The sequence below is a fragment of the Podarcis cretensis genome (assembly GCF_951804945.1).
Source record: "Podarcis cretensis genome assembly, chromosome: 1".
Classification (NCBI taxonomy): domain Eukaryota; kingdom Metazoa; phylum Chordata; class Lepidosauria; order Squamata; family Lacertidae; genus Podarcis; species Podarcis cretensis.
Genome location: NC_137170.1, coordinates 86,835,209 through 86,857,614, shown reverse-complemented (window position 1 = coordinate 86,857,614; position 22,406 = coordinate 86,835,209). Strand labels below are relative to the sequence as shown.

Here is a 22,406-nt window from a genome sequence, read left to right as displayed (position 1 = left end):
AGTTTAGCTTATCTTCGTAATTCACTTCATCTAGCTTAATGGTGCCAAGTTGTTTATACTCTCGCATCCTTCTTAACATTCATACAATTTACAATATTTTTGTAGATAAATCTTGAATTTCTTCCAGTCTTCTTCCACCGTCTCTTCTCCCAGGTCTCGGATTCTGCCAGTCATCTCAGCCAGTTCCATATAGTCTATCAGTTGCATCTGCCATTGTTCCAGTGTGGGTAGATCTTGAGTTTTCCAATGCCTAGCGACAAGTATCCTTGCTGCTGTTGTTGCGTACATAAAAAATGTTTGGTCCTTCTTTAACACGTTCTGGCCGACAATACCCAAAAGGAAGGCCTCTCGTTTCTTAGGGAAGGTATACTTAAATACCTTTTTCAGCTCATTATATATCATTTCCCAGAAAGCCTTCACTCTAGGGCAAGTCCACCAGAGGTGAAAGAATGTTCCTTCATTTTCTTTACATTTCCAACATTTGTTATCAGACAAGTGGTATATTTTTGCAAGTTTGACTGGGGTCATGTACCATCTATATATCATTTTCATAACATTTTCTTTCAAAGCATTACATGCAGTAAAATTCAGCCCAGTAGTCCACAACCTCTCCCAGTCCTCAAACATAATGTTATATCCAATGTCTTGTGCCCACTTTATCATAGCCGATTTAACCGTTTCATCTTGTGTATTCCACTTCAACAGCAAGTTATACATTTTTGAAAGTAGCTTAGTCTTAGGCTCTAACAGTTCCGTTTCTAGCTTCAATTTTTCCACCTGGAATCCTAACTTTTTATCAAGTTTAAAAACTTCTTTAATCTGAGCGTAGTGTAGCCAATCTCACACTTTGTCTTTCATTTTCTCCTGACTCTGCAATTTCCAATTATCTCCATCTTTTTCTAATATTTCCCAATACTTCGGCCAATACTCCTCTGAGTGAGTTTAGCTAAATATTGGGCAGAAGAGAACTTTCTCCTCCACGTACTGTTGAGGTGCTCCCTCTACATGCACTACCAGGTACTGGTGCTCCGATTTCTGTATCATCTGAAGGCAACCAAGCAGGCTCAAGCTACCACAAAACCTTAGATGCTTAAAAACAAGGCTGACACTGTCGTTGTTGGGAAATAATAAGTTGTTGGGAAATAAGAAGAAAGCTGAACCCAAGGCCAGCAGCAAGTGAGAGGAAGGACTGGTTTTGTCTGGGGCTTTCAAATTCCTGCAGCCATAAATGCAGAAACTGTGCAAAATGGTGCCAGCACCAGCTACCACTCACCCAGCTGTAATGTGATCATGTGCTTTATAGTAGCAGTAGTAGTAGTGGAAAAAAGAAGTGGATTTGAAGCAGAAAGTATGGACAAGAGTAAGCAACTCTGTTTCAGGAAAAGAAAATAATGTACTGTACTAAGTTTCCTATTGACAAGAATTCTCACTAGCTTGGTAGATCTGCCCAGCCTGATCTACACGGTATGTCACACCCGAAATAATCTAATATACCTGTGCACTGCCTGAAGGAAAGCTCATTGGAAAGAGCCAGCCAATACTCACACACAATCATTAGACAATGCTATACTGGAGTTCATGGTGGTCAGTTTACTGGAAACCCTGTCCCCCACCAAAGCAACTGGAACTCACCATCCTTCTCCACTGCATCTCTGAGGTTTCTATTTTCCGAAGGCTTTTCAGCTCCAGCTTGCGCAAAACCTTGCCTTTTCTCAGCTCCACCTCCATTATGTGTCGGGAAGTGATCCGCAAAAAGATCCAGTCTGGTTCTGGGTCACAATCTTCTTCTATCTGGCTTACCAGCACAGGCTGATAGAGCTCCACTGCCAAGATAAATGAGAACATTAGTCCCTACCTCTTTCAGCATCCAGAGTCCCAGCAACAATGAAAGTCTGCAAATCCCCACATATTCAAAGACTGCCTATGGAAACTGCAGGGTTGCAAAGCCCTCTGAAAGCAAGAGACAAGTTATGGCAATGCTTTAACTAAAGCAGGTATGAAATTAAGGGCACCACATGATGCAAGCAAAGTAATTTTCTTGGAAGAATCTTGTCACATAATGCAGTCTGCCCTAGGGCTGGAACTTGGACATCATATACCTATAATAATATAATAATAATTTATTATTTATACCCCGCCCATCTGGCTGGGCCTCCCCAGCCACTCTGGGCAGCTTCCATAGAAACCAAAAATACACTAAAATATCACACGTTAAAAACTTCCCTGAACAGGGCTGCCTTAAGATGTCTTCTGAATATCAGGTAGTTGTTTATCGCTTTGACATCTGCTGGAAGGGCGTTCCACAGGGCGGGCGCCACTACCGAGAAGGCCCTCTGCCTGGTTCCCTGTAGCTTTGCTTCTCGCAATGAGGGAACTACCAGAAGGCCCTCGGCGCTGGACCTCAGCGTCTGGGCAGAACAATGGGGGTGGAGACGCTCCTTCAGGTATACTGGACCGAGGCCGTTTAGGGCTTTAAAGGTCAGCACCAACACTTTGAATTGTGCTCGGAAACATACTGGGAGCCAATGTAGGTCTTTCAAGACCGGTGTTATATGGTCTCGGCGGCCGCCCCCAGTCACCAGTCTAGCTGCCGCATTCTGGATTAGTTGTAGTTTCCGAGTCACCTTCAAAGGTAGCCCCACGTAGAGCGCATTGCAGTAGTCCAAGCGGGAGATAACCAGAGCATGCACCACTCTGGCGAGACAGTCCGCAGGCAGATAGGGTCTCAGCCTACGTACCAGATGGAGCTGGTAAACAGCTGCCCTGGACACAGATTTGACCTGTGCCTCCATGGACAGCTGTGAGTCCAAAATGACCCCCCAGGCTGCGCACCTGGTCCTTTAGGGGCACAGTTACCCCATTCAGGACCAGGGAATCCTCCACATCTGCCCGCCTCCTGTCCCCCAAAAACAGTACTTCTGTCTTGTCAGGATTCAACCTCAATCTGTTAGCCGCCATCCATCCTCCAACCGCCTCCAGACACTCACACAGGACCTTCACCGCCTTCACTGGTTCTGATTTAAAAGAGAGGTAGAGCTGGGTATCATCTGCATACTGATGAACACCCAGCCCAAACCTCCTGATGATCTCTCCCAGCAGGTGCATATAAATGTTGAAAAGCATGGGGGAGAGGACAGAACCCTGAGGCACCCCACAAGTGAGAGCCCAGGGGTCTGAACACTCATTCCCCCACCACCACTTTCTGAACACGGCCCAGGAGGAAGGAGCGGAACCACTGTATGACAGTGCCCCCAGCTTCCAGCCCCTCAAGACGGTCCAGAAGGATGTTATGGTCGATGGTACCAAACGCCGCTGAGAGATCCAGCAGAACTAGGAAACACCTCTCACCTTTGTCCCTAGCCCGCCGGAGATCATCAACCAGTGCGACCAAGGCAGTTTCAGTCCCATGATTAGGCCTGAATCCAAATGGTCCGCTTCTTCCAGGCGTGCCTGGAGTTGTTCAGCAACCACTTGCTCAATCACCTTGCCCAAGAATGGAAGATTTGAGACTGGGCGATAGTTGGCCATCGTGGCCGCATCTAAAGATGGTTTTTTAATAACCGCCTCTTTCAGCGGGTCTGGGAAGGCTCCCTCACGGAGGGAAGCATTCACCACCCCACGAAGCCCATCGCCCAGTCCTTCCTGGCTAGCTTTTATAAGCCAGGATGGGCAAGGATCCAGGAGACAGGTGGTTGGCTTCACTCATCCAAGCAGCCTGTCCACATCCTTGGAGGTAACATTGGAATTGATCCCACGCAACTTGACTAGACAGGACTCTAGCACTCTCCCACCCCGGCCCTGCTCCCATAGTGGAGTCTACTTCTTCCCGAATCTGAGCGATTTTATCTGCAAAAAACTTTGCAAAATCATTGCAGGAGAACATGTGGCCCGTATGTTGCAGGTGGTTCCGCTAAATTGTGAACCACCTGAAAAAGTCTCCTGCTGCTGTTTTCTGCAGATGCAATAGAGGCGGTGAAGAAATTCTTCTTCGCCGTCGCTATCGCCACTTGGTAGGCTCGACGTTGAGCTCTAACCTGTGTCCGGTCAGATTCGGAATGAGTTATCCGCCACTGACGCTCTAGCCGTCTCAACGATTGTTTCATTGCCCTCAGATCCGTGGAAAACCACGGGGCTGTCCGGGCTCCATGCAATCGGAGAGGGTGCTTCGGAGCCAAACAGTCAATAACTCCACATTCCAGTGGGCCACCAGGGAATCAGCTGAAAGGCCATCAACATGGGATAAAGCATCCCCTACCACTCTCTGGAAACCATTTGGATCCATTAAGTGGCGGAGGCGGACCATCCGAATTGGTCCCACCTCCATGCAGAAGGGATGGGTCGCAGAGAAGTCCAGTTGCACCAGGAAGTGATCTGACCATGGCACTTCTTTCGTTTCACTTTTACTTAGTGTCAGATCACCAACATCCATAGAGGTAAACACCAGGTCCAAGGCATGTCCGTGACTATGGGTTGGGCCAGACTTATTCAGGGACAGCCCCATGGAGGCCATGCTTTCCACGAAGTCCCGAGCGGCCCCTTGTAAGGTCGTGTCGGCATGGATGTTAAAATCCCCTAGGACGACCAAACTAGATGTCTCCAAGAGAACATCCGACACGACCTGAAGCAGCTCGGGCAGGGAATCCTTGGTGCAGCGGGGAGGTCAGTACACCAAAAGGAATCCTGTACTGCCCCTATTGCCCAACTTCCAGAACATGCACTCAGAAAACTGGGTCTTCCCAATAGGACGCCTGGTGCAAACTAATGACTTCCTAAAAATCACTGCAACCCCCCCTCCCCGCCCACATGACCTGGGTTGCTGTGCGTAAGAGAAACCTGGTGGACAAGCAGCGGCAAGGACAGGCCCATCTGCTTCATCCAAACAAGTCTCTGTTACACATGCCAGGTCAAATCCTCCATCCATGATCAAGTCATGGATGGCAGTGGTCTTATGAATCATTGACCTGGCATTGCACAGCAACACCTTCAGGTCATGTGGGTATCCCTTGCTGATTCTAGTATCCATCCGGTCAGGACCAGACCCGGAGGCAGGAATAGTCCTCAGACAACGACTAAACCTGCCCCCTCTGTAATGACATGGTCTAGTCTTAGCGTAACTCCTCCTCCTACCCGTGATCACTGAGATCGGTTGTCCCAGTGCATCCCCCCCTGTGGAACATGCCCCAGCCATTTTGTGGGCTGGGGCCCACTCCGCGGCAGCCCTGACCCCTCCCCTTAAGAACACCTTAAACAAACAAACAAACAAACAAAACCAATAAAACAATACAAACAAAAAACTGTAAAAATTACAAAAACAACAAAATCAAAAAAATTTCCCAAGCCCAACCAAACATCCACCCCACCCCCACCCCCCACATACAAAAAATTCAAAAGAATTTGTACCTAGCTTGAAATCCTGGCTCCGTGGGCTTTCACATGCCCATCACTCTCAGCCAATGATACCTCTCAGTCCAGGAGGACTTAATGTTACTCTGAACTCCTTTTGAAAAAGGAATGCTATGTGTCTTACTGTCAGGCACAGAGGGAGCCAGGATTCCCAATTTCTGTATGGTATGACGAGATTTGTCAACACTGAACAGGAAGTATTCCCCTTATGAAAGATCACAGATATGGCATCTGGTTGGTATTCAGTGGTAGAAAGTAAACACAGAGTTGTGAATTGTTAACTATTAACAAGAAAATAGCTTTCAGCACCCCAATTCAAGGTGTTGTTTCTCGGCAGCGGCGGGTGGGTGGGTGGGGAGATTCAGCCTCACAGAGAAAGAAAGGGTTTGCACCATAAAAGTTACCCAGAAGGTAAATAAAGGTCAAGCCCAAGCAATTTGGGATCTCCTTTTTCCATCAGTAACATGCCAAGGGCTTGCTAGCTTAGAATGGTATTACCTTTTTGCATTTTCTAGGAAGAAGAATCCTTTACTTAAATTGGGGGTGGGGAAACTTGTGGCCCTCCAGATATTGTTGGCCTCCAGCACCCATCAGCCCCAGCCAGCATGGTCAACAGCCAGGGCTGATGGGAGTTGGAGGCCAACAGCATCTGCAAGGTCACACATTCCCCACTGTTGATATGAACAAAGCATACTTGTCAACGTGTATCCACACCACAAATATGGTATCACAATACCCATATTTTAAGGCAAGACGAACTTGCATGTTTTCTGGTCATTCAATTGGTTTTTAATTTTAGGTTTTTTGGCAACATTACGAATTCTGCCACCACAGATTAGGGATGTAACAGAAGCTAGGACTGAGCACATTTAGTATTGATTAAGGGAGCCCAGGCAGGGCCTCTGCACATTGAGACAGACTTGATTTTTTATTGATTGATGGATTGATGGGTGGATGGACTTTGCATGAAACGTTATCAGACACTGTGCTCTACTCACACCTATGCAGAGTCCAAGGCCATTCAGTAAGCTGCATATGAACATGTTCTAGAATAGGGGCAGCCAACTTCCGTCCCATAGGCCTAATTAGGCCCAGCAGGTCTCCCCATAAGGCAGTTTTATTGAAGCCACTGTCCTATATTATGTCAGATATGGGGCAGGTAAAGACACAAAAGGGGCTTGTAGGCAATGGACAGGTGAATGGCTCCTCCTACCTATCCAATTTGGTCCACAGGCAGTGGGGGACATCAAGATCTGGCCCACATTGGCCAGCTCCGATTCTCCTTCCCTGTACTGGAGGGTTCACTGAGTCCCCTGTTCCAAGAGGAAAAGGACTACACGTGGGCATATTCGCAGCTTAAGGCCTTGCAGAACAAAATGCTTTAGCCAGGGATAGAATGCAGGCAAAGACACAGGCAAAGGGTATAAGACATGACGGAAGTCAGACAGGAGGGGAAAAAGAAAATATAAATACTATAGATGTCTTTCACCATGGTGGCATCTTTTGAGATTTCAGCACTAACCGTATGCCAGCCCAAATGCCCACTGCCTCTCACCTTCCTATGGAAGTGGACAGTGAGCTAAGAGCAGAAGCATTTACCTTCTCGTTTTTCCTCCTGGCGTTTATCTTCTTTAACTGGCATCTTCTCAGTTTCCACTACTGCCTGGGGGCCTTCTGCCAGGATTGCAGGCATAGGCAGCTCCGGTTCCTTTTCCTCTGTGGCCTCAGGAACTTTTTGTTCCTCCACGGTGTTCTTGCTTTGTTGGGAAGCCTCGCCTGAGCTGCCCAGATATTCTACTGTGGGGCTGCCAGAAGGGGTGATGGTTGCTGCCTGTCCATCTGCTTCCAGGTGTCGCCTGTACTGGAGCCAGCGGGTACCAAAGCGATCCCGGAAACTGTCCATGCGCTCCATCTCTGCCTGGTGCTGCCGAACTATACCTGTGGGATGACAGACAGCCTCCCAAGTTTGCAACGGTGTCTTGCACACACCCAGCCCCTGGTTATAGCCCCGTTGCCATGTGCCTCACCTGCCGAGACGGGCAGGCTTCTGTACTCATGTTCAGTATCGCTGGGCTCTGAAATGCTGGCCCTGCGCACTTTCACTTGCCCCTGAAGGAGAGATAAGCTGTTAAGTTTAGGCTGGAAATGGCTCTCTCACATTCCTTAATGGTAGCATTACAATACCTTAATATTATCATTAATTGCTTCACGCCTTTGGAAAGAAGGCTTTTTTAGAAGTGTCTAATTAAATGTGTTTTTGCTGAAAACCTTAAAGTGTTTTCTTGGCAACTATCCCCCCATTTCCACCACATTTCAAACAACGCCAAAAAAAAGAGAGAGCTTGGGATGCTGCACAAAGTTACTAGATCAGCGTTTCTCAAACTTGAGTCTTCAGTTATTGTTGGACTACAACTCCCATCATCTCTGACCACTGGCTGCTGCTAGCTTGGGATGATGTGAGTTGTAGTCTAACAACAGATGGAAACCGAAGTTTGAGGAGCACTGGGGATGGATATTTGAGATCTTCTTCCATACTGAACTCGTTCAGACAATGCTGAAGGATGGGGAGCCTGCAGTTCTCCAAATGTTGGAATAGAGCGCCATCAGCCCCTGTCTGCATGGCCAATGGTCCGTGAGGATAGTTGTAGGAGTCCAACAGCATGTATAGGGCTACAGATTCCCTCATCCCTGTGCTAAAATATAGTTTATTGTTACAAGGATGAACCTAGCCTCCCCCTGCAAGCTGCTGCACTACCTCCTCCTCTGGCATGGTCATGAGTTCCATTTTGGATCAATAATGCTGCATCATCTAAACCTGGACAATCCATGTTTAATCTAAACTATAGCCAGTGGAAACAAGCCAACCACAAACCATGGTTAATGAAACTGGCTTGTTTTCAATAGTCATAGTTAAGGTTATCCATAGTTTAGGGAATTAATGACACACTGAACTGCAGTTAATCTAAGAATGGAAGCAGAAGCTTATTACCTTTGTGTGGCTGCACTGGAAGAGGAGTGGGAGGGCATTCAAACCATAGGGAGGCTAGCCTCATTCTCATAATGGTAAACCACATCCAAAGCATTGCTATTGTTTATGTTCCTGCAACTCCTCCTGAACAAGTTAATGCGAGTGATCACATGGTACACAAACCACCAGTAGATGAACAGTCTCCTCTCTCCTCTCCTCCCACAATTCCTGAACACTCCAAGCAGCAAGAACACCTTATTTCTCTTCCGAGGGGGTAAGAGGGGTGGTCTGCTCTCTGCAGGGGACTGGCTGTCACTTTGGTCTGCAGCACATGAACTTTCCAGGGCACTGCGGTCTGTCGGGGCCCTCTCTGAGACTGAGGTGCAGAGTGATTGGACAGCAGCCTGATCCAGCTTTGAGAGGTGCTGAAAGAGACAGAATGAACCCAAGAGAAGTAAGAATGGCAGGTTTGAAGACTTCTCTCTTCTTTCACCCTCTACCCTCCTCTTTGAGAAGTGGCTAGCCTGTGCTGTTTTAGTAGCCTTACATGACGATACATCCTTCAGGAGAGGCTTCTGGATAAGCAATAGTATCTGAGCCAACAATACCATTATTGGCTTCCCATTATTCTGAAGGATCAATATATTCTAGATCACACAGAGGATGAGACAGTTTCCAGCAGCAAGAAGTTCTGCACCCCCCCACCCCTTCTTCTTTCCACTGCAACACCTAGAAAAGTAATACTTGTATACCCTACTCACCCTCAGGTCAAAAGCAGACAATGGCTCTTCATCAAGAAGGAACTGGTATTAGAACAAAACATGACAGTTAAGACACCAATAACCCCATTTCCTAGTCACTCACATAACCAAGAAATCAGAAAAGCCCCATGCCATAGCAAAGGAGCCACATAAAATACAGATATAGCTAGATGGTTGGCTATACAAAATACCTTCTAAGAATTACAATTAAACAAAGAAAAGAGTTAAAAACTGTCCTTGAACACAAATAAAACATATGAACGAATGGGCTTTCTTTACCAGGCATTAAAGAGGTTAGTCAGATGGTAGATCTTATTCTAATTGCCCCAGCTAAAATTTTTGCCATGTTTGCTGCAGATGGACATGGAATTCTCAGGCTCATTCCAGGTATCTTTACCAATAGAGCATGTGAAGTCAGGAACAGGAAACTGAGCTTCTGGGCTCAGCAAATGGCTAAATCAACATTACCCCTAGTTGGAGAGCAGGAGATGGTTTCTCTTTGTACAACAGGCCCAAGTGATTGACACCTCTTATGCTGCCTCCCTGTGGTGGAAATGCAAGTCCTGCATCCTTTTATATGGGACTGAGTAGCCAGAGTAGCCAACAAGGAGTTCTGGAGCTACAGACCCCAACTTTAGTTCACAGATGGAGAAGAACATTTTGGCAAAAAGTGGGGAGCAATCTTTTTTGGTACACATTTTACACACTAGTGTGTAAACACACACAGGGTTTGCTTCCCATACAAAAGTATTTAAATAGGAGTAGACCACAGGAAAGTGTCTACAATGCTATGCCATTTTTGCATCTGAGTTGGGATGACCAAATATACTCACATTGCTGGAGATAGCTCTAGGAGACAAGTGACTTATGGTCGCAGGCCGATGGTGCTGATGGAACCCTAAAGGATTCCCCTCCAGGTGCAGCTGTGAGGGGTGGGGTGGGGAGAAAAAGAACAGTTATGTTTTATTTAACAAAACAACACTACTAATTGCCAGAACTTTGTCTACTTCACTATGGATGTAGCCAGGATTTATGGGACAGAACCTCAGTTAGTTAAGTATTTATTATTGATTTACTTGATGGGGGGGGCAGCTGCCCCCAGGATATGCCTATGTACCTCACTGCCTTTCCCCTGCACTCTTGCTAGGAAAATTTGAATTCTACTTTCCAGCTTCCTTCAAGGAGTTCCTTGACCTCTTTTATCTTATAAAACAACCCTATGGAGGTAGGTGAAGCCAAGGAGGTGGGAAATGGCCTGAGACTGCTTAGCCCTGAAGAGTTCACTAGAATTTGTACTCAAGTTTTCTTAGTCCTGTACCCTAACCATTATACCACACAGGTATTCAGAACAATTCCCTCCCTACAAGACAGGGAATCCATTGTAAGTTGGAGAGCTATATGTTAGGAGTGTCAAAGGCATCTACTGTCTACTATCCTTAAATAACAAGGCCTCCTTCCTCAAACAAAATACAGTCCTATAATGTTGTCTTACTCAAATGCCCAAACCACTAAACAGACACTAATAAACTGACCAACAATCAGAACCAGTGAAGTGCAGTGGTTATAGCATCGGGGGAGGCCTGAGACACCAGGGTCCAAATCTCCCCTCAGCCATGAAGCTCATTGAATGACCTTGGGCCAGTCACCCACAGTCAGCCTAGCCTACCTCACAAGGCTCTGAGGATGGAATGGGGAAGGGGAGAAACACGTGCATTGCCTTGAGTTCCTTGGTGGAAAGCTAGGGCATAAATGCAATAAATAACCAATCAGGTTGGTTGCTCACTCTTCTCAGGTTGTGCAGCGATGACAGTGGTGCCAACGCAGTATGTTCCAGCAGCAGGTTATAGGCAATGTCCAAATGCTGAAGGCTTGGAAGCTTTTCCACACCTATGGAAAAGGAAGTAGAGTAATGTCGGAAGAGAACCCTTCTCCCCAATACTGTGCCACCCTGTGGGCCTCCTTTCTTCAGTCTGGTACAATGCGGCATGACCTAGTTTCCAGGCTACCCCTCATATCAGCAGCTCTACTGCAGTCTTACCATTAATGCTATCAAGCTGGTTGTACCGCAGGATCAAGGTCACCAGTTTAGCCTGGCTGTGTAGCCCAAGTTCAGGCATCTTGGGCAAGAGGTTATAAGCCACATTTAAATATTCCAGCTCTGTCAGCACCTGTAAAGAAAATAAGGCAGTTCTCCACATTGCTCATCCATGTTCACATCCTCCCTGCCACACTGAACAACCTTCAAAGTGAACCCCCAGCCCCGAGAACATATTGTTAACGTGAGGTACACATGGCAGATCAAAAGAGCAGAACCCAACACACTCAGGCTCATGACAGCACAAAGATTAGAGAGTTCTTGGCAGAGGACTTCTTTTGCTTAAAACTGTTCAGGAAATCTGCCATGGCTGCACATGATCTCAACTCTCCTCTTGCTCAGACAGCCACATGTGGCACTGGGGGGGGGGGGCGGGGAGGGTAGGAGAGGCAGCAGCATCACAGTAGGAGGAGGAAGCCAGCACCCAAGGAGGACTGGCAGTTCTCCCAACACAGACATAGCTACCCATTTGAGAAGCACTTGCTGTTAATTGCTAATTTAGGTTGTATACCATTTGCATTTTTATGCTGAAGCCGCCTTCAGTTTCTAGTAGGAAGGCAGGATCCAGACTTTACGCAGAAACAAAATCAATCATGGAAGGAACACTTGGGAACTAGAAGGCATCTATTCCAGCCCTGGCAGAGGGGAAGGCTCTGCCACATAAACAGCCCCTGAAAGACTAATAGTATGAAAAAAGAAAAAAGCCAGGGGGTGGTAGAATGAGTGCACAGGGTCCAAGATTCCTACTGTAAGAAGAATTATATAGTATAAATAAAGCAGCCTCACATTTAAATATACAGTACACCAGAAGGTGAAGTCTCCTCTCAGGCTCACAAGAATGTTTTACTTCAAGATAGGGAGGGAATGCTACTCAAGTATGTGGTTTTGTTAAACACAAAGTAGGAAATCCCCCATCCCCTTTCTACCACATCCACAGTTCTCCAATATATGTTACCAAGGCTTGAAAAGAGTCAACCCAACAATGAAGGAAGAAGAAAGGAAGTAGTTGCTAACTGCTCATAATGGATTTCAAAAGAGTGGTATTGAGCCCTCTGCCAGATACTTACTGTCAGGTAGCGCTCACAGTCCTGGATGAGATTATGACTGAGATCCAGAGCTTTAAGGGCATTCAACAATTGCTTATCAGAAACAAGAAAGAAGGGATAAGAGGTTAGTGATGGCAACTGAATCAACCCCATAGAGCAAGCATCCTCAAGACTAGGTGGCCAGTTATGGCACAGCCATCCAAAAGTCCTACCTGACCTACTCAGAAGGACTAACACTAACAAGAGGACTGTCTGAATGAGAAAGCCAAGCTGCCAGAAAACAATTGTACAAATACCCTCTGTTTCAGTATTCCATTAAGGAAAATGCCATTCTCATCACCTACTACATCTCCCCCAATTCTCAGTTCTCCAGCATACCAGTGAATCATCCAAGGCTACAATGGAGTTATAGCTGAAGTTGACAGTCTGTAGTTCCAGCCATGGAAGGGCAGAACTTAGATCCCCTCCGCATGCAGAGATGATCTCCTGCAGGATAAAGCACAAGTTGACAAGGAAGAAGGAGCTCCTTTGCATCTTGCCTACCATCTTATGAACTAGCTCCTGGAGCAAGGTCTAGAAAAGCAGTTTGAGCTACAGCAACTAACAGATGTGTAAGCCCCGCTCAATGCTGTGAACAGCTTCACAAGCTAATTCCTGCACATCAAGCAAAGGCTCAGGAGCAAGCCAGCTGGCAACTCTACCTGGCTAGCATACTCCACAGGAAATTTTGAGGTACTAGGTTTTAGTTAAATCACTCCTGACCTGAGATTTAACACAGCATATAGTTTTCAGGGGTAGAGGGGACATAAATCTTTGGGAGCACATTCATGCAACTGAGCAGCATGAACAGTGTGAATCTGTGACAGCCTCTCTTGAAAACAGCTCTAGCACCTTCCCTCCTGAGGCAGAAAGCAATCAAGTTAGGCATCTTCACTCACCTTCAGAGAGTTCACACATTTGGAACAGGTTAAAGCCTCCAACTGAGAATAGACACACCGCAGGCCCCGCAGATAGTGCAAAGGAACACACTTCAGCTAAGGCAAGGGAGAAAGCCGGGAGTCAGGAGAAAAGAAAGAAGAAGAGGGCAAAGCACATAAAAAGTCACATAGGCCTAAGGGCTCTTCTACAGAAAAGGGCACACATACTTTTAGGCCCTCATTATTTTCCCCTTGAGACATTATCCCGTGCATTCCTTTCGTTAACCAAAGACTTCCCTCGCCTCCATGTAACAGCATGGCTAAATTCAGTCTTGATTCCTATAAAGGCCATTTCTCCAAATCAAATATTTTGATTCTAGATTTAGAAAGTCTTACTTTAGTCCAAAGTGCAGGAAAATAAAATTGCTTGGCTACCGTGAGAAACTATGGAACTCCCACTCTAGTCCCAACCACCATTCTGTGCATGCTATGGACAGCACAGCTTCTCACCCCACAGCAGCCACCAGAAATAGGCCAAGCCACCATCTAGCCCCTATTCCAGAGGCTCCTCACCCCAGCATCTGGGACTCACCTCTAAACGTCGCAAAGACTTGAAGGGGAAAATCTTCACATCAATTGGCAGGGCATAATCAGGAACATGAACAAGCTAAAGCAGAAGGAGTGAGGGAGAGTGATAATGAAGAAAGGAGTCACCCACTAGCAACAGGAGTCACCTCTAGAAGTCCATTGCCCCACCCCGCAGTATGGTAAAAGGTAAGTCCAATCAAAGGCGACTATTGGGTGCGGTGCTCGTCTCGCTTTTCAGGCCAAGGGAACCAGCATTTGTCCACAGACAGTGTTCCGGGTCATTTGGCCAGCATGACTAAACCGCTTCTGGTGCAACAGAACACCGTGACGGAAACCAGAGCGCATGGAAACACTGTTTACCTTCCTGTTGCAGCGGTACCTGTTTATCTACTTGCATTGGTATGCTTTCAAACTGCTAGGTTGGCAGAAGCTGAGATAGAGCAACAGGAGCTCACCCCATCCTGCGGATTGGAACCGTCAACCTTCCAATCAACAAGCCCAAGAGGCTCAGTGGTTTAGACCACAGCGCCACCCGTGTCCCTGCAGTATGGAGTGCCCATCCCACACCCCAAGATTCATGATGCCCAATACACAACTTCAGAATATAACATCTCTGAAGTTAATCCCCATGCTCTACAAAAGTGGCAAATGAAGCAATGAACAGGCACCAGGGTAACATGTTCTATTATATATAACTTTGCACCCAACACAAAAAACTACCAAAGTTCAGATACTGAGTGGCCATAGCCTAACAGCATGCCACATGCCATTTAAGGGCATGAGAAAGCAAGTCTTGTAAGGAGATTGATTCTCTCATAGAGATTAGGCTATATCACAGAGAACAGTGCTTAGGTAAGCAATAGAACATAGACCACTCGTTCTATACTTTCGTGACACTCTAGATCGGTGATAGCTAAATGTGGTGCCCATCAGATGTTGTAGCGTAACCAATCGTGATACCCTCCAGATATAGTAGAGTACAACGCCTGTCACCTTTGACAACCACAGACCATGCTGCCTGGAGCTAATGGGGACTGTCATCCACAGCATCTGCAGGACACTATATAGGCTGCTGGTGCTCTAGATTCACACTTATTCAGACCATAGACACCAACTCTCAAATGACAAGCCTTGGATATCTGAAGCTCAGAAACAATGGTTTTAAGGAGCATTGTATTTTATGTTTAGATTTATACCCCACCTTTTATCATTTCTTTCTTTCCTTTATATACTAAAGATGTATATCCAGGGAGACAAGAAAGAAATGGAAAGTTAGTATTCATCTACACTTCCTCCTGGATTCTCCAAACAGAAAAGTGCACCTAGCAGAAGATGTGCACTAACAACTATTCCCCAACACAAAGCCCTCCCCACTCCTTGTTGCAGGGGCTTTGCTTACTAGCAGTTGCTGCTTTAGAAGGAGTTCCAGGAGTGTTGTCCCAGAAGCTTGATGGATGCACCTGTCTCTTCCCACCCCCACCCACAATTCAGTTAACCGGATTTAACAGGAGGATCAGAATCATCCTGGCAACAGTGCAATATAATAGATGAAGTGTCTGACTTGGAACAGCGAAGACTAGTTTTGAGTCCCTGCTGAACTATGTGGCTCACTAAGGGCCAAGCTGGACTATATGCCAGAGAGCTGCAATCAGATGGTAAAGGTAAAGGGACCCCTGACCATTAGGTCCATTCATGGCTGACTCTGGGGTTGCGGTGCACATCTCGCTTTATTGGCGTGGGAGTCGGCATACAGCTTCCGGGCCATAATAATAATAATCTGGGCAGCTCCCAATCAAGTGTTAAAAACAGTACAGCATTTAACCCACAGCGCCACCCGTGTCCCGCAATCAGATGGTACATCTCTTGAAAACTTTTTGTTAAAAGCAACTGTAGAAGATTGGGACCTCAGTGCTGAGGGAATAGGGTAACATTTCCCAATTAAAATTGCCTCCAAAAGTCACTATTTGCCTATTAGAATCAAACAGAAGCAAGGTGGGTGGGTATCTCCCAGCAGCTGCTTTGTACAAAAAGAAAAAAAAATCAAGACAACAGATTTGATCATGGCTCTCTAATGTCTCTGCTTAACTATCACCCAGAGTGGGTGTAACAATAAAATGGGGGTCTGAGCTCCCTGAAGGAAAAGAATTGAAAAAATAAAACACACAATCTTAACAGCATGGTCAGAGTAAATGACAACTGATTCTCCCACATGGTCTTGCCAACAGCTATCGCCCTGTTCCTCATTCCCCCCCCCCAAAGTAACCCGCTACTGTTCCCTTCACTGTAGAAGCACTATTATTAAACCAAATGCAACTGCAATCTAATCCAATATAACAGTGAAATTCAAGAATTGGTATCAGCTAAGGATGTGGGCCTTTTGCCCAGATTGCTAACCAAAGCCCACATTAAAAATAGAACAAAGCCGGCTATTGCACTAGTAGATCACATCATAGTAGCATGTGTGAAGATAGTGAGAATCTAACCAGTAACAACAGCCACAAGGCAGAAGCTAGAGAGGTTCAAAGTCACTCAAACAAATGACAGTGCATGCTGTGCAAGGAACATAGTGAAGCAGAAAACCACCTTTAAATACTAAGCTGATTTAAAGTTTCTCAACACAAAGGGCCCTATGGGTCACACATAAGGATGGACCTATACAGTATAATAATCAAAATATGTTATCTGGCAGTGTTGGGTAATTACAAACGTCAGAGTTTACACTAGATTAGGGAGGAGGAAAAGGCATGCAGATCAGATACTGTAGTGATGATAGGCTGTCACGAGGGTTTCAGATACAAATAACAGATCTGTGGTTGTATCCAGTGCGTAGGGCTACGTAAGTCTCCCATCACTGCAAGGATTTTCACTTGCACAAGAGGGATCTCTCTTTTCCCAATATGCACCCCACACCTCTGTTCTGAGGCTTTCCCCTACCCTCTGGATCAGATGTGGTGAGGGGGGAAGAGTCCTGTTGTGCAAGTGGAAATCCTGACACTGACAGGATGTGTTCGTTGGATACTGCCCATGGCCCCCAATGGGAATTCTGTATCTGACAGATATCATTGACCATTCTTGTTGGCTACCAACAAGCACAAATCTAAGACCCTGCTCAATATATACAGGCTTCATGTGTCCTCACAGAGCATCTGTTAGGAATGAGACTGCATCAGCAGCTTCCATGTAGATGCTTTAAAGAATTCTCATATCCCTTTTCATTTAAAAGGTTAATCTGGAACTTGGATTTTCCAAACTTCAAGACAAAATATCCATCCGGGTGATGAGATTTAATTTATTGCACTAACTCATGCAAACACCAGAGGCCCACAGCATAGATAACAAAAGTGGCAAGCACATTTCAATCCGTATCTGTGTGTCATTGCTGCTCTGGCTAAAAACCTCATGACCAGCAGAGCAAACATACCCAATGGAAACAACCTGAACAATGACCCTAGAGATAAAACCCAATATACACAACTCACCTTGAAGGGTAAAAGTCACAAACTAATGAAGTTGGTTATTGATACAAATCTTATTTCACAGAAGGAAGATTCTACACAGCACCAAAGAGATTCTTATTAGCATCTATCATTGACACAAATCTGACTCTACCACATCCTTTGCCCTTCTTTCCTGCCGCAGATATCACTTGTTAACTATTACATTATGCATTTTTTAAATAATATTTATTACATTTCAATGATATATTGTAATTATGTTTCATTTTGATGTATATTTATATATTTTGATGTTTTGTACACAATTGATTTTTGTGATTCTTAGATGGTATACCTTATATATATTTAGAGAGAGATTTAATTTGATGTTACTTACGATGTGAAATGGATGATTAGGAGGAAGAATATATGCAATTTGTATTGTATTTCTTACATAGATTCCTTTCTGTAGGGATTTATAAACTGCTTAGAAAATTCTGTGGGCATTTGAAACAGTATGTAAATTAACTAAATAAAATAAATATATATAAACTGGTGTGCATACTGAGTGATTATACAGAAACATTAGTACTATCTCTCTCTCTCTCTCTCACACACACACACACACACACACAAAGAGAGCGCGCTACACTGAAGGGATGTAGGTGGTACCAAGTTTGGTTGAACTGTTTTCAGACTTCCTGCCTCCTTCCAAGTCTTTGCCCTTCAGAATGCCACATATTCTATCAGTGAACAAGGAGTATACAAATATTTTGCCCCTTCCCTCTTCTCTGCCACTAACCCCTGTGAATAAGGAGAAAGGAGGGGAACAGGAATATCCTAGACTGCACCATCAGAATAAATCTGCAAGTCAGGAAATGGATACAAATATTCCTACTTAAATAACTGATGCAAACAGACCTGAAATTTGTAATGCAGATCAGCTGAAGACTTCCTGTCTCCACGCTTTAACTTCAGTTTATCAGCTAGATTACTTTTCATATTGCCTTACCTCTACCACTATGTATCTCCTCAGTTATTTTAAGACTAAATTACTGAGCATTCTTGAACAGCAACCACAGTTCATCCCAACTCCCTCAATCTGTTTTTTGTCTGCTTGAACAGACGGCACGAATATACGTTTACAGCCAAGAGGAAGCTAGTTCCTTTTCCAATCTTCCACCACCCCCTCAGCCTTATGCCAGTCAGTCCTGGCTCATTCTGCTGTTGCCTACACCCTAATCTCCAGACAAAGAGTAGAGAACACTCGAAGACATTATGTTATTTTTTAAAAATGGGAATATCAGCATCTTACACACTTTTTGTTCTGGTTGGTTAAACAAACTCATCTGGAGGCAATATATAATATTTTTCTTATCAGGTCTGTCCTGAATCATGCAAAACTTATTAAGCACACCATCAGACACAAAATGCTGGAGGATACTGAAAGTATGTGCTGCTTCTGTACCAAATCACATGGCTGCCTGTATTCGTAAAGAGGTAAGAATGCCAATTTAGTAAGGAACTAAGCCATAATTCAACTGGGTTTGGCATCAATTGAGAAAAACCAAGTTTCCCAATTAAGACAGACTCTGACCAAGGAATCATGTAAAACATTAACAGCATTGGGGGTTCAGCAGAGTAGTAGGGAGGGGCCATAGGTCAGCAGTCAAACTAATGTGTTGCATGTACAGTGCTACCTCGGGTTAAGAACTTAATTCGTTCCGGAGGTCCGTTCTTAACCTGAAACTGTTCTTAACCTGAGGTACCACTTTAGCTAATGGGGCCTCCCGCTGCTGCCATGCCGCCACCGCATGATTTCTGTTCTCATCCTGAAGCAAAGTTCTTAACCCGAGGTACTATTTCTGGGTTAGCAGAGTCTGTAACCTGAAGTGTCTGTAACCTGAAGCATCTGTAACCTGAGGTACCACTGTACTAAGGTGCAGGTGTGATCCTGGGCATCTCCACTTAAAAGCATCTGAGACACCATGCTTTCTGGAGCTCTTGGGGAGCTGGTGCCAGTCAGTACTGGGCTACATGGACCAATGGGCCAACTCAGGCCAAGGACAGTGCATTTAAAAAAATAATGCCTTATAATCATATTTAATTAATTTATTTTTATTTCTAATACTTTTCTATTACCTTTCAGAGTAAGTCCTCCCAATGTGACTGATGAAATAAAATACAACTAAAATAATTTTCAAAACTATCATCTGTATAAAAAAGTGAGAAATATAGCTACATCAACACCAGTATCTTCACTGCAAGATAAGGCAAGAAGCATAGACCCGCCGCTCACAGACTCCTACTTTGGCACGTACCTTCAGAGAGAGTGTCTTTTGCAAGACATCAAAGAGAAACTGGGCTTGAAGGATGGCAGATGTTTCAGCAGGGTGTGATGAGAGTGCAATGAAGCCATGGTTCTGGTTTCGTGGTAATAGGTGCTGCTCAAAGATCTGAGTGAGAATCTGCAGTGTGGAGGTGAATAAGGTCAAGGTGCTAGTACCATCCAGAATCAAGTCTCCTGAAGAAAAAGAATAAGTAGCATTAATAAATCCATAATAAATCCATATGTACTCCCTACCATCACAAACCACAGAAAGAAAGGTTCATAAGAACATAAGAGCCCTGCTGAATCAGACCAAAGACCGATGTAATCCAGAGTCCTATTTTCTATACTGGTCAATGAGACACCTACAGGAAGACTACAAGGACTGGAATTTAGAGGTCTGCCTGTATGTGGCAGCAAATTCTGTGGTTTAACCATGTGAAGCAATACCTTGTTGATGCAGCCCTGAGTCTTCCACTGTTCAGTTTACCTGGATGACCCTGAGTTCTAGTATTACAAGAGAGGCAAAGAATAATTTTGTACATCTCTATTGTGTCCTCCCCAACTTGCCTTTTTTCTAATCTAAAAAGCCCCAAATGTTATAACTTTTCCTCATAGGCAATTTGCTTCAGCCCCCTTATTGTATGTCTGCCACCATAACTCCACAGTCTTGTCACACCTACTGAATGTGAATGAAGTACTACATGTTACAGTATAGTTATTTCTGATGCAGCAGTCTTAGTTCTGTGCTCATCGCATAATCTTTAAGTACTGGACATTCTTGACTTTCCTGAACCATCACTACCTCTCACACAGACAGAAAATTCCAGTTCAGTGGAACAATATGAAGGGCTTCCTACTCTTCTAGGCTACTCCACCCACACCCCAATGACTTGCAAATCTCTCAATACAGTTTACAATAAAAAGAAAGGACATCAATAAAGAGCTGGTTCCTAGATTGGTATTACAACCAACTTCCTTTACTTGGACAAGAGTCTTAGGACAGGCTGGAACCCTGCCCTACTAGAGTAATAACCTTATAACCAACCACAAGAATGGAAGCATGATTTCTCTGAAGAACTTCCCTCAGTGAATACAGGTTGAAGAACACCCAGCATTTATCCAAATAAAAGTGGCAACATCAATCACCATTTTGCATGTTACATTTTCACTGCATACACATGCTGTGTTTTATGCACACATGTTAAAGATATTAACATGGTGCTTTACTGTGTATGTTAAAGATATTAGCACATGCCAATGAATGCCCCCCATTTAACCTGATATATGCAACAGGAAGTTGGATTAGCTGCATTACCCACCATAAGCATGCGCTGTGAGTAAATTGATGCAGACAAACAAGATGTGAAATGGCTCTAAGGCATTACTGAATAATGTCTGTTAATAAAACTGTGGCATATTGTTTTTTACTCCTTAAAAAAGATAACAATGTCTACTGCAGTTCATCCCATGTAGTTCCTATATTCAGTCATTACCACCAACTCTGGCCCCAAAGCCAAAGTCACACCCACACCATACATTTAAACCATATGGCTTTCTCCAAAGAATCCTGGGAACCATAGCTGGAAATTCTAGCTCTGTGAGGTGTAAACTACAGTTCCAAGGATTCTTTGCAGGAAAGTCATGTGCTTTATGGTGTAGCTGTGACCCCAATGTATGGCCATTATATTACCACCTAAAACAAAGCAAAGAGCACACTTTAATGTAGAGGTGCTTCAAACCACCAGAACCTCACCAGACTCTTGCAGTAAATGGGCTAAGCTCTGGAGCATTATTTCCTTTGGTGTGCCAGGAGCCATCTGCAAACAAAAAGATGAGAACCATCACTTGGGAACCCAAGAGTCCATATCACAGTTACAAGTATCTCAAAACAAGGTGCTGTAAATAACTCACTAGTTCACCAGCCAACCAGAATTCCTGCACAAGAAAGTGTCTGAGCCCACTGGGCATAGAGATTTTTACACTAACCTCTCAGGGCTGTGATTTTTTTAGAGCCACAAGTTCTCGGGCCAACCTAGTGCGGACACCAAAGTCAGCAGCTACGGTGCTCGCACACAGGCACGTGACAGTGACAGGAATTACCCTTATTTCAGAAAGAGGCTGTCCTTATTTCACACGACGACGCCGACGACGCCCCGCCTCAGACAGTTTAAGGGGCCTTCTCGGAAGCCCACTGGAGAGAGGAGAGGCGGGGGACAGGGGAGAGATGACCTACCCCAAGCTGGTCTCCAAACCCCAGAGACTACCCTATGGAAAAAGCAAGCAGCGGGCACATGATACAGGGGAGCGGCTGCTTGGAAGGAAGGCAGTAACCATAGCAACGCCCACGCAGCCTCTCGTACCATACAACCCCCACCCCATTCCCGCGCACACACACCCTCCCTTACCTGGAATGCCGACAGCCGGTTTCTTACACAGCGTCCCGACCATAGACGCAAGACAAGCTCCCGAATCTTTTACTCACTTCCGCGTTACCATAGAGTATTTAAAGACATACGAGCTAGAGCGTCCTCGGCTGGCTTAATAAGCGAGCCGGTGCCGCGCCTTCAAAGCTCCGCCCTCTCTTTCTACGGCGTCGCGCTTCGCCATCTCCTTCACTGGGTTGCAGAAAGCCCTTCCTTTTAGGGAGTGCAGTGTGGCAGATCTCATGAACTGTTAGCAAGCAGGGCTCCCGAAAGCGGGGCGTTTTTGTCTACTATCTTACGCTTCGGAGTTGAGGAAACCTGTAGCTGCAGGTATCCTTGGACTCCAGCTCCCATCAGCCTCAGCCAGCATGGGCAATGGCCAGGAGTGGTGGGAATTATAACCAACAACATTTGGAGAGCCGCAAGTTCTCCCCCCCCC

General features: G+C 45.2%; 1 protein-coding gene across 4 annotated transcripts in view; it reads right to left on the bottom strand.

Annotated features, from left to right (window-relative positions):
- The window catches only part of STK11IP (serine/threonine kinase 11 interacting protein), a 29,977-nt gene extending 7,904 nt beyond the window's left edge, over window positions 1-22,073 (bottom strand). The window contains exons 1-15 of one of the 4 annotated variants that reach the window (XM_079947120.1): window positions 21,950-22,073; window positions 21,298-21,361; window positions 19,534-19,736; window positions 13,783-13,857; window positions 13,212-13,307; window positions 12,652-12,759; window positions 12,295-12,366; window positions 11,171-11,300; window positions 10,916-11,019; window positions 9,966-10,055; window positions 9,133-9,174; window positions 8,626-8,796; window positions 7,431-7,512; window positions 7,003-7,341; window positions 1,633-1,823 (exon numbers count right to left, since the gene is read on the bottom strand). In XM_079947120.1, coding sequence (XP_079803246.1) covers window positions 1,633-1,823; window positions 7,003-7,341; window positions 7,431-7,512; window positions 8,626-8,796; window positions 9,133-9,174; window positions 9,966-10,055; window positions 10,916-11,019; window positions 11,171-11,300; window positions 12,295-12,366; window positions 12,652-12,759; window positions 13,212-13,307; window positions 13,783-13,857; window positions 19,534-19,736; window positions 21,298-21,361 — 1,767 coding nt within the window. In that variant the 5' untranslated portion in view covers window positions 21,950-22,073. Of the gene's footprint in view, window positions 1-1,632; window positions 1,824-7,002; window positions 7,342-7,430; window positions 7,513-8,625; window positions 8,797-9,132; window positions 9,175-9,965; window positions 10,056-10,915; window positions 11,020-11,170; window positions 11,301-12,294; window positions 12,367-12,651; window positions 12,760-13,211; window positions 13,308-13,782; window positions 13,858-19,533; window positions 19,737-21,297; window positions 21,362-21,530; window positions 21,556-21,644; window positions 21,723-21,777; window positions 21,874-21,949 lie in introns of those variants that run through there. The other 3 variants (XM_079947121.1, XM_079947122.1, XM_079947123.1) reach the window with 3 other exon arrangements.
- Window positions 22,074-22,406: the final 333 nt, after the last annotated feature.